General features: G+C 35.0%; 2 protein-coding genes across 5 annotated transcripts in view; both read right to left on the reverse strand.

The window, feature by feature from the left end:
- Positions 1–1907: 1907 nt before the first annotated feature.
- Positions 1908–7702, reverse strand: LOC121726766 (nuclear envelope integral membrane protein 1a). Of its 2 annotated transcripts, XM_042114255.1 has the most exons (9): positions 7516–7702; positions 7310–7431; positions 7014–7227; positions 6433–6599; positions 6080–6295; positions 5590–5714; positions 5086–5247; positions 2877–2960; positions 1908–2311 (listed from the first exon to the last, which is right to left on the reverse strand). In XM_042114255.1, the coding sequence occupies exons 1-9, from the start codon at positions 7610–7612 to the stop codon at positions 2155–2157; spliced, it is 1344 nt and encodes a 447-aa protein (XP_041970189.1). In that variant the 5' UTR covers positions 7613–7702; the 3' UTR covers positions 1908–2154. The 2 variants fall into 2 exon arrangements, with proteins under 2 accessions (XP_041970189.1, XP_041970190.1); XM_042114256.1 differs by lacking the exon at positions 2877–2960.
- Positions 7703–11673: 3971 nt separating this feature from the next.
- The window catches only part of LOC121726765 (myosin heavy chain 95F), a 46071-nt gene continuing 45023 nt past the window's right edge, over positions 11674–12721 (reverse strand). For all 3 annotated transcript variants that reach the window (XM_042114253.1, XM_042114251.1, XM_042114252.1), the window contains one exon: positions 11674–12039. In XM_042114253.1, coding sequence (XP_041970187.1) covers positions 12033–12039 — 7 coding nt within the window. In that variant the 3' untranslated portion in view covers positions 11674–12032. The remainder of the gene's footprint in view (positions 12040–12721) is intronic.

Consider the following 12721-nt stretch of genomic DNA (forward strand, 5'->3'; position numbering starts at 1 on the left):
GCCATTATTGATATTGAGCAAAAGAGGCGAAAAATTCACGTTTGTTGTATGGGAGCCCCCTTTTAAATATTAATTGTATTTTGTTTTTAACACCCGACAAAAAGAGGGGTGTTATAATTAACTGTCTGTCTGTTTGTCTGTGTGTGTATCTGTCCGTGGCATCGTAGCATCCAAACGGGTGGACCGATTTTGATCTAGTTTTTTTTGTTTGAAAGCTGACATGATCGAGAGTGTTCTTAGCTATAATTCATCATCATCAGCCTGCTCAGTGCTGGACAATCAGGGTTTATCTAGTTCATGAAAGGCCGTTAGCAACTTGTAGTCGTTTGATGGGTTTTATATTTCATTCTAGTTCGTGACATTTGTGAATATACCATATACGTATACACATAATAATGGAAAGTTGACCTGGTGCTGCAGCATCACCTGGTAATCAATAAGATATCCAATTCCTCGCCAACTTAGAGCAGAGGTTTCGTGTTTGGGCTCATTTTAATTGCGACAACCAGTAAGAAGTAGATAAAGTATAAACAGTAAATATTTACATGCTGCTGCTGCAGCATCACCTGGATTCTATAGGAACCGAGCTTCTTATGAACCCAAAGTAAAGGTTTCATGTTTGGGCTCATATTAACGGCCTCATCGAAAAGGACATTGATAGATGGTAATCATGAGAATATGATTCTGTTGATAGGAATTATTCTGCACTATACCAACACAAGTTTAAAAAGTATGAAATAAAATTAAATTAAGAAATTTAAAAAACCCCCGCCAAAACAACTTTAAAAAGTAATGAAATAATATTTACTACCTTTAAGTTCAAATAATTCCTAACTTGTGTAAAGTAATATTTTAGTCCATAATTGTTGTCAAGGTGTGTCGGGTGACCGCTAATGTAGATGTTTGATTTCGCTTAACAAGTTTAAGGATCAATTCACAGCGATCTGAATCGAGATAGGTAATCAGCGACTTGGCGGTTGTAGATTGTAGTTTACTTTTTTAAAATCAGGTTTGTTGTATGGGAGCCCCTTTTAAATATTAATTGTATTTTGTTTTTAGTATTAGTTGTTATAGCGGCAACAGATCACAATCTGTGAAAATTTTAGAACTCTAGCTGTAGCGGTTCTTGAGATACAGCCTGGAGACAGACAGACGGACAGACAGACGGACAGACAGACGGACAGACAGATGGACAGACATACAGACATCGAAGTCTCATGAATAGGGTCCCGTTTTCACCCTTTGTGTACGGAACCCTCAAAAGTAGTCAAAATGTTTTAGTTAAAGGGAAAACTAAACTTAGGAACTGTTAAAAAAAAGTTTTTTAGAATTAATTAAAAAATAGATGTAACTTAACAGAAAAGAGACCTTGGCAAATGGCAGTACATAATATTGTATGAGTTACAAAAATATTGGCATTTGACATAATAATAAACAATACCTAGTTAATTATGGTCCCATTTTAATTAGACTCTTGCAATCAAGCCAGTGCAAACTACTACAATACAGATAACAAGATAATGTTACGGAACATGGTATACGGACACGTAGTGCCATCTAGCGACAAACCAGCAAAACTTACCGAGGGAACACAGGCAACATAAATCCCCTACTCAATACTAGATGGCGTTAGGTGCGCTAGTACATACTCGAATAGACTGTGCTCGAACTTTCTAGAAGTGTCTTGTTTAGCCATATTTTGGCATGTGAATGATAGAGACGATGTCGATGTCAAGACTTTAACGGCCGTTCCCAATATTTGATCTATCTCTGGTGTTGCCCTACTAGAGATAGGAATAGCTCACAATTGACATAAAATATATGTCTCTAATGTCTAATGTGAGTTATTCCTATCTCTAGTAGGGCAAAACCAGAGATAGATCAAATATTGGGAACGGCCGTAATAAGTCAATAACTACAGATATTTAAAGACAAAAATTATGCTGATGTTGCCCATGTTTTGTTATTTGATCTTTACAAAGAAAATGTTTATTATTAATGAACAACTTACCATTATAAAAGTTGTTTTGGGATCCTAAAATCTATTTTGGAGAATGTTTTTTGAGGATCCCTCAACAGTTAATATTCAATATCTCAACTTCATGACTAGCTAAAATTTAAATCAGCCTTGTTAACGAGCAAACGCTAATCACTTCAATCATCATCATCGGACGAGTCGTCGTCTGATATCTCCATGTTTCTGGTCGAATTGGCCACGGGTTTTGTGCGCTCCATGGAAAAAGCGTAGGACTCGTAATCTAATACTTCATCATCACTTAGATGCGAATTGCCTTCAACGAAACTAGCAAACCTGCAAGATGAAATAGTTATTTGAATTTTAGTACAATTAGTATTTTCACATAAATAACAATAATATGACCAGTGGACTAACAAATCTGCTAGTAGGCTTTTCTTAAAAATCAATACAATCTATTTTAGTTTACAACCATACATTTATCTTAAGATTACAACCTTGATTTGTATTCTATCGTTTCTTTGAATATGGCTTAACATTATAATAAAAAGATATAAAAAAAAATTTAGACTTAGGGCCTGTTTCGCCACTTCCTGATAAAGTGCCGTATAAGCTATCCACAACTTATTTGACAGATTCTCCATACTCTATCTGTCAAGTTAAGTTGTGGATAGCCTATCCGACACTTATCAGGAACTAGGAAGTGGTGAAACAGGCCCTTAATTATATGGCTTGCTAATTGGCTATTTAATTAATACTTAATGTTTATTTGTTAGGTCCAGAATTTTCATGACTTTGTTTTATACTTCTGTCAGCTCAATTGTCCATGTGAAAATTTCTATGATAACTGATAAGTGATCATTGTAAGTATATTTTTGGCATATTTATGAACATAACTTACTTTATCTTTCGGATATGTTTTGTGGGAGATTTGATCGTTTTCCTTGGAGAAACACTCGCTGGGCTAAGAGTTGTGTCCCCACGCCTTAAAATAACATTTTTATTTTTTTATTTAATTGACAACTAACATAATATTTTCCATGCCATTTACACTTTTTAAAACGATAGCTTTGTAGGAACACAGCTCTTAAATCAAAATATAGTATAGTAAATAGTAGGGTTGCTGAGGATTCCTCTTCCTCTTCCTCATAATGAGGAAGTTCCGCAATAATTTGGGTTCCTCAACCGTTACCGCATCCTCATAAATAAAAATACAAAAATCCTCTTCCGCTATCGCTTCCTCAAAATTTAGGAGGAATTTATGAGGAATTTCACTCCGCATGCGCGTCGCGTATCCAATCGTGGCAACGCACACGCCAGAGCGCGATGCCGGACCGAACGGGCGCTGCTGTTCCTTGTTCCTTGTCTCTCTCGCCACCCGCGCTGTTCCTTGCTTGTTGGTTTTAATTTTATTGACATAATATAGCAAGCGTTGTTTTGTTTACGCGTGTACGCACTACGCAGCTACGTACGCAGTGCGAATAATCTAATAATTTGATATCTATCGAAAACCGAAATGATACCGAAGTGTAGTGCTATATCAGGGGTTCCCAGATTTTTTTGTCCACTGCCCACTTTGAGAACAAAATATGTTTTAGTGCCCCCATTGTTTCACCTACTTTCTTTTCCTAATTTAAATTAAGGGGCTTTTGCCCCTTAATTTGTCGGTAATATTAGCCCCCACAGCCTCTACAAAACGCCGCCATTTTTTTCTGAGTCCCACACTGCCCCCTTTTAGATCTTCAGCGCCCACAAGGGGTCGTAATCACCCACATTGGGAAACGCTGTACTATATGGACGTACTTTCTCTTCCGCTTCCTCATCCGCATCCTCTTCCTCAAAAAAATATCCTCTTCCTCATCCGCATCCTCTAAATTTGCGCGTGACAATTCCTCTTCCTCCTCCTCTTCCTCATAATCACTTCCTCAACAACCCTAGTAAATAGTAATGTAAGTACTTATATGTCAATACAGTAGGATAGTGTATATGTGGGTAGAAGTCAAAATAATTAATATATAATAAATAGTTTGCCCCCCTTAATTTATATTAAAAAAAGAACAGAAAAGTTACAATTCTACCAAATCCTGTAAGTAACAATTAGCAATATGAACTAGCCCTAAGTTATGTACAGGAAAGAAAAATACGAATTATAGCATCTAAAATGCATCGTCATAATAACAAATGTCTTACCTTGAAAATAACTTTGTATTCAAACTCGCGTAATGCACCTTAGAATTTGTCTAGACTCACTGTTATTCACAGGAAAATTTTGACGCGATATGACAATATAGTGTTGCTAGAATAAAATATATTTGCGACATGGGAGAATACCTTTTCGGGAGCGCCTAAAACATCGTTACCTACCGGAGATACTCACAGGAACGATATTTGGGATTTCAATATGAACAGTAATTTTATATTAATAGGCATAATAAATAATGTTTATAATAAATGAAAACAAAGATGTAGACACCCTTTTTTATTTTATAGTCTATAATATTGCAAAATAGTGCCTAGTTTTGAATATTTTATAATGTTTAAATTTTCATTACGCAAGAGGACACTTTGATTTTGTATGGAACTGAAATTACTGACTTTAGTTTGATGAATTTTTTTTCGGTATAGTATGTTCTTAGCATTACAAAAATGTCTTGGTTTACTGAAAATTAATTGTTCTTTTAACTTAATAGGTTTATAACTTGTTATAACCCGTCAATTTTTTAAATAAGGTAAAAATGGCCGAGGACACATATTTTTTCGAGTCATGTACGATTATTTTGACTTCTACCCATGTTCCTTAATTGGCTCAAAAAAAAGTACCATATTATAAGGCTGTGACTTGTGAGTATTTTATTGCCCAAGCAATGATAACAAAGCATCACATCATCAATTCAGTACATCAGTACAAATACCTAACTTCTTCCTAGCATTGCAACTAAGACATATTTAGCATGATCACCATAGAAAGGGTCTCCTCATTCTAAGGTAATCCATACATTTTAATAGGGAAAATCTATAATTTTATCCTTAAAGGAAGTCAACATATTCTTTTTCTACTATAACCATGCTAAACCTGCACTAGTCTACTCACTAACGCACAAAGAACTAACCTTTTTGAGTCATTCAGCTTTAGCATGATGCTCCACTGAGCGCAGTCAGGGCTGGAGCAGTATTTCCGCAGGTTGTCGAGCGCGCGCTTCGTCTCCCGGGCTCCTTGCTCGTAGTACTCCTCGCTTGTTAACAGACGAGGCTTTGGAGGGAACTTTCGGCGCCTAAAGGCAAATATTAATTAATATTTAAAAAAACTTTTTTTTATTTTTTATATAAGGAGGTTTAAATAGCATTAGAGCTTAACATCCGTCATATAAAATTAGAACGACTAGAGATTGATAAAAACTATCCTAATGTCCTTTCCCGGGACATAAAGTAACTGCATACGAAATTTCATTAAAATCAGTTGAGCAGTTTAAGCGTGAAGAGGTAACAGACAGACAGACAAACACACTTTCGCATTTAGAATATTAGTATGCATTATTCCTCACAAAAAACAAAATTTTAATAATTTTTTTTCATTCATTCTCATACTAATTTCAAGCAACTAAAACATGACTCACCAGTAACTTTGTATCATGATGACAAGTGATTGGGGAAAGTACTTGATGATGATGGAAGCTGCAGCAATAGCCCCTGATGCCTCTTGATACTGACTGCTGAAGAAAATCATAAGGACTCCAACCACCTGTAAATATTTCATTAAAGAAACATCAAGAGTCAAGACAATAAAAACAAATAAAGTAAGCGATTGTTAATTAACGATAGATAAAACACTGCTATTTGTTATATCTACATTTTTAAATGCTTTTTACACAGACTAGATCCAGTTCTACAAAATCAGAAATGATGCAAAAAAAAATACATTTTCTATAGCCAAGGTATAGTTAGGCAAGTCTCTTAAGCTTTAAACAAAACAAACATGGATAGAAGTTCTAAACTATCTATTTTCATCAAAAAATTTCATGCACACTATGAGGGCACTTTTGAGATTGACAGCTCATGGACCATAAAGTTCAGTCACCCAGGTTCTTTATCTATCAAATTTTTTACCTGTAATGTCCACATGACCAGATTTTTGCTCCTCTGGTTCTTCGGCGGTCCTATCCTGTAGCACACTAGGAAGCTGATGAAACTGAAGATGAGTGTATACCAGAAAAGGTACACCTGGTACGACATAACTATACTCCGTATATTCTCCCATACTTGTTGGAACAAGTATACACCAACTGTCCAACCACCAATGAGTAGGCCATATGTAAGGGTTTTCTGGAAAAAAAACATTCGCTTTTTTTAAGATCAATTTTTTTAGGTCAAAGAATTAAAGTTGAAAATTTTATTTTTAATGATAACTAAAAATAAAATGTATGACAATATTAAATAATAAAAAATAATATGTAACTCACTTTTGGCAACAATTTGCTGACATAGTACACAAGCACCATAAAAGAAGCACTGGTACCAACTAATATTCCACACAGATAGAAGAAAACAGGATTATTGCTTAATGTCCGGGATGAAAATATGAGTCCTATGCCAACTGCCATAAGGACCACTCTCCAAAGATCCACTCCTGGAAAACCAAGGTTCATATATTAATATTATTATTAAGTGAAGTCTGAAAACAATATTTTCTGTGCTACATAACATTACATGGCATATAAAAAGTTGAAGCCACATTATTTTAACTGTTCAGTAAAACATTTGTGGTCAATGGTCAGTATACATTGTTAGGCTTAAATTAAGAAACAATAATATTATGTGAAAAACTATGATAAAAGACAATTGGTCATATTGTTTAATCTGCGTTGTGACATTTCCGAAACATTAGATTTACTTATTTACTCCATGCTTTGAGTAAATATTTTTCCATTGTATTATTTAATACTTCGATTGTGGATTCTTGGAAGTCTATTGTGTCTTGCTCACTGGTGAGCTTATGGGGCTTGGTGGGTTAAAAGCAACATTATACTTGACAATAACATACTTTGTATCTGTAGCTCTATGCTATGGTTTATTTTTGTATTGATGGCCATACAGGTTGTAGAAAATAAGTTAATTGAAACAGTCTTAGATGGCTTTTTCTGAAAAGGATTAACAACGGCCCAGCCATAGCTGTCTTCTTTGAACTCCTTGTATACTTCTTCTGGATTTTCACCTATATACTGGCTGAACTCGTCATTCTTTATTTTAATGTGGAACTGTAAATATTACAAATAAATAATGATTATAATGCACACTTGGTAGTTCAGCCTGTCGGTATAAAACATTAAGTAAACTTACTTTAACCGTTTGCCATAATGCAAACAAGTTTTTTGGTGTTTTTGGATAACAATATATTTCTACTGTTTGCTTTGATGGCTGAACATCTCTTTCGATTACTGTCGGCCCCCCAAGCCAATGTACTGAAAATCATACGTATTATATCATAGTTGATAGTTGTAGTCTGTAGAACGAACATAATATTTCAGATGAATTCCTAATCTTACCATCATATGGAGCAGACTTTCCATTCATTGGCTGAATGCCTTTCAGAGGCAAAATAATAACTAAAAATGATAGAAGGAGCTTATTTTTATGGATCATTTTGACCACAAAATATAGGGGACACTTATGTTTTCATGAAAAAAAGATAATTAGGTATATTTTATTTCCCGGCAAATAACAAAAAATTAAACAAAAATCACACAATGTTTCACATCAAAGCATTGTTTGATAAAGGTTTGACAATTGACATTTGTATTTCTTTTCTGTTATCTGTCACATGTTTTTTTTTAATAGTGCACTACGATCAATGACTACGGTCTACAGTGCGTAAGTCATTACAGTGTCAAGTAAAAGGCGGGAATACAACATTCTCATGAAAAAAATTTGGCACATTTTTCAAATCATTCGGTAAATATCCAATTATTAAATATCTTTATTAGTAATGGGGGTTCCAACAGAACATATCAAACACTTGAGGACAAATACAGAAACAGCAAAGAAACAGAACATCACTTTTTTATTTTTTATTTATTTTTTAGTCTATAGCCCTATACTATCTCACTGCTGGGCAAAGGCTGAAGGCGTCCCCAAGGGTACCTATTCCACTTATCTCGCTCCAGCACCACCGTTGGCCAGCCCGGCTGGTACTCCTCCAGCTGTGCATCGCGCCATCTTTTCCTAGGCTGGCCACGGTTGCGTCTTCCATACCCACTCTGTCAATATCTTTGCCCAGCGGTCGGGTTGCATACGAGTTACGACTAACGGCTCACCCTTAATTCCCCTCATCCCCTAGCTGTGCAAACAAGGGCGGCTCTCCGAAAAGCTGCATTGCAGAGGCGGGAGATTTCCTTGTTTTGGATAAAGGCGCACGCTGGGTTGAGGGGGAATGAGAGAGTTGACGAGTTAGCCAAAGAAGCCGCCCTGGGGACTACGATCTGTGTCCTGTCCCTGTGTCATTCGTCAAGCGTATTTTAAGAGAGGATACGATTGAGGAATGGGACAGGAGATACGAAGTGGGAGGGACGGCCGGAGTCACGAAGCTCTTTTTCCCAAGCGCTGCTGCTGCATACAAAATAGTCAAAAAGATAGACATTACACCTTACACCACGCAGATACTGACCGGTCACGGCGGATTCGCCTTCTACTTGAACAGATTCAAGCTGAAGGAGGATCCGTCGTGTCTGTGTCTCGAGTGCTACTGCAATATCGTGCTAGCAAAAATTGGACACTCGAGTGCTACTCGAGTGTCCAATTTTTGCTAGCAATAGATACGATACCTATTGAACAAAAATTGGGCACATCGATAACGGGTGAGAATCTGCTATCCATCCTGGGGGGGAAAAAGCGGGACATCTTCCTAGCTTTTTGCAGGACGATCGTGGGTGTAGTTTATAAGAGAAATAGCAATATTATAATCTGTGATACTAATTACAATAAATTAAAAAAAAATTATACTAATTATTTAGGTTCTATTGATCAAAGAGAATATAATCACTACGTGCTATTGATAGGTTATTAGCTGTGATATTAGGATAGTTTTTGGCACGGTAGTTTTTGGATCGTGCCACTGTTTTATTGAGTTTTTACTATTGATATTTTTTAAATTATTCTTAAGTAGGTCGTAAACAGGAAATGTATTTGGGAAAAATTGTATTATGTGAATAACAAGCCCTGATAATGTTAGGGGGAGGAACTAAATAAAAAAATCCCAGCCCAGCTATGCTAACGGCCGACCCACACCAGAATGGCAGCGGCCGGCAGGGGCTCTACAAATATATACTAGTAATCTGTGGCAGGGGCTGGCAGCGCCGGGACGAGGCCGGCAGAGTCGGCTCGCGTCGCCGCCGCCACCTCCAGAGCCTACACTGGTATTGTTTTTTTGCAATACGATATTTTCGTTTTTAAATATAATTTCTGACGACGACACAACGGCCTATCCTGTCGCTAGAACAAAGAAAACTAGCGCGTGCGGCGGGGGAGCTCGGGTCACCGCGGGCGGCTGCGGTGACGCAAGCCACCTTTTTGAAGTTTTCAAGCGATACTAGTAGTTATAAGTATGTAAATAAAGTTTAAAATTATTTCACTATTTAGTGTGGGTCGGCCCTAACGTGGCCAGCGTCCCACTTTAGCTTAGTTAGCACTCTTGTCTCTTTCACAAATTACATAATAAAATTTGTACATAATATAATATAAATAATTAGGATTTTGTGAAACCTCACATGGGAAAGTTGAAAATAAAACTAATAGTATACTATTTTCATCTTAAATTTTATTTTGGTAAAGCATAACACAAAATGGTCATCTACACTACTATTATAAAGAGGAAAGATTTGATTTTTTGTTTGTTTGTTTGTTTGAGTCGAATAGGCTCCGAAACTACTGGACCGATTTGAAAAATTCTTTTACCATTGGAATCCTGCATTATTTCTGCTGAACATAGGCTAATTTTTATTTTGGAAAAATATAAGGTTCCGTAAGATATTTGGGATTTTCGGACGCAAGGTTTAAAAAATCAACCAGAAAAGTTACTTATTTTGCGTACGCTGCCTAAACTATAAAAGATAGAGGCATAAAATGTTCTAAGTAATTATAGATCTTTTAAATATCTACAAAAAAGTCCGCGACACACTATACCTATCTATGTTGAGTGAGGCACAATAACCATTTTTTTATTAAAAAATCTAGAATTTTTTTTGGACTATATTTAAATGCGTTTATTTAAATCATGCTATTGACCCTTATCAAAATAAATTATTTCATCACTAAGTACAGTTAATGTAGATAATATTTGGTCTTTGAATGATTAAAATTGGACGTTTGGTTTTAATGTTATGGCGAAATTAAAATATTACGATTTCTGCTGCACGTTGCGAATTGGGCGTCAAGGCGCGATGCGCGGGTGTGCGTGCGGTAGGGGAGAGATTTAATTATCAGTGCCACAGACTCGCCCGGAGAGTCCACGTAAATATTACCTCGATCGTGGGAATCGCAGACACAATAGATTTTCAATAGTTATGCGACAGCCGGGTGCTGCTTTATTGATTTGATATAGACTATCGTGCTTCAGTATTATAATCCTAATTTCAAAAAAGCTTTAAAAGTTATGACTACGAAAGTAATATTTTTAGAACTTTTTAAAATAAGTTTTGAATGACTATTATTTTTGATTGCTATTATAATTAATTAATTTCTTTAACTATAAATCTCCAATAGCGGCAGCCGGCTGCCAGCATAACAATTGAAGATCTATTGTGTCTGCGATACCCACGATGCCGATGCACGATGGAAGTATTAATGCATATTTTTTAATCCACACTATTTCTGCTGAATATAGGCTATATTTAATGAGAGAAAAAAGGGAACCGTATTAAGTGTTAATAATTGTGTGAAAAATCTACCAAAATATTCCTTCTTGCTTATGCTTTATAAATTATAGACTATACTTATCGCAAAGTGATGTACTATAGTCTTATAGTTCTGCAGGTAAGGATAAAATAATCAAACATAACACTTAAAATATAAAAATATAAAAAAAAATACAATAAAAATGTGTTATATGTACATAATAATTATAATATAGTAGTTGCAGGCTAAATAATGTAAACTATTTTTATGTTCTGCTTAACTTAAAGATTGACTACCTTTATTTAAAAAAAATAATTTAAAAACCAATGTCCACCCGTGCGAAGCCGGGCCGGGCCGCTAGTATTATAATATTATACTGCATATAAAGGCACTCATGATATCTCTGTATTCTTATACAATATTGTACTCTCATTTACATTCTTTAACATGTAAAAATCGAAAAAATAAAACTTTACAGGAATGTTTTTGAATACTGTTAAGTGTTAGGAATATCATCGATAAATACTGTACTTAAATATTTTGCCATCCACCAGTCTTACTACATATTAAAGACATAATAAATTAATTTCATTTCAATGAAAAATTATCTAACTAAACATCTCAAAATCACAGTTGTTTGAAGAAATTATTTATAAGTGCATCATAATAAAGAATCTGTATAAACTTAAGCACACTTCAAAGTGTGGTCTCATTTTAATACTAATTTAATTTTTACTGGCAATTTTCATTCAACATAATAGACTATAGTGTGATCAAAAAACTAGGCCTTTCAAGTTCCGAGAATATGTATTTTGAAATAGAGAACACATTTTCAGTTTGAAAAGGGTTTGTACTGTATTTCAATACATTATTAAAAACTTGTAATATTAAAGTTACATAATATTAGTTTACCGTTTTTGAACTGGTAGGCGAAGCCTCTATAATAACTTCTTTACTATTCTTCACCACATCTCACACAAATATATCTATTACTATAGTATTGTGTACTTTACAATCACATTAAACTCTGCGGTGGAATATCATTCAATCAATAACATCTTTTATTGCACTAAATATATTAAACCTTTGAAGGCACATTTGAAAGCACTAAGTAATATTTTATTAAGCTACCATTATAAAATCCACGCTACATTTCATTGTGTGGTCTGGAATTCTAGGCTCTGAAAATAAAAATAAAAAAATTATATATAAATCTATACATATTTATAGCCGTTTTCGAGTTTTAGCGTTACTGACACAATTGAAAATCCATTTATATATATATATATATGGATTTAAAATATTCGTAGAAGTCCAGGGAAGGTTCTAAAGTGACACGAAGTTCACCGGGACAGCTAGTAAATAATAAAACGATAAAATTCCATCAACTTATGAAAAAAAGGGACTCGCATGCCACATATTTGCATCAAAAGGTAAACATCATAATATACAGATAATACAGAGTGTAACAAAACAAAGTGATAATACTTTAGGGTGTACCTACATAGAGTTTACTGTGAAAGTAGCAGCGCTGAAAGAGTAACTTCATTTTTAGCTTTTGTATGGGGAAATTTATAATACTGGGGCGCTTACCCCCATACCAATCAGAAAAAATATGTTTTGCACAACCTGTAGAGTTCACTGTGAAAGTTATGATTTTATTTTTGTTACACCCTTTACAGAATAGCAGCACAATGGACACGCTAATAACTGTTTTGTTCTTGTCTATAAAACACCTTTTTCAATTAATCAAACAAGACAAAAAAACCGTATAGTTTATGGTATATTTTCTATATCTCTCATAACTACACAATTTATCGGTCCGATATCGTGTCCGATTCGGTGAACGCTTTTAACAGCTCT

This window comes from Aricia agestis, chromosome 5, assembly GCF_905147365.1.
Source record: "Aricia agestis chromosome 5, ilAriAges1.1, whole genome shotgun sequence".
In the NCBI taxonomy this organism is placed as follows: domain Eukaryota; kingdom Metazoa; phylum Arthropoda; class Insecta; order Lepidoptera; family Lycaenidae; genus Aricia; species Aricia agestis.

Coding starts and splice junctions, on each gene's coding strand:
- LOC121726766 (XM_042114255.1), bottom strand. CDS start 7,612: ATGATCCATAAAAATAAGCTCCTTCTATCATTTTTAGTTATTATTTTG. Junction 6,600..7,013: donor CATAGAGCTACAGATACAAA/GTATGTTATTGT, acceptor TTGGTTTTCCAG/GAGTGGATCTTTGGAGAGTG. Junction 2,961..5,085: donor AAGCTGAATGACTCAAAAAG/GTTAGTTCTTTG, acceptor TGTTATTTTAAG/GCGTGGGGACACAACTCTTA.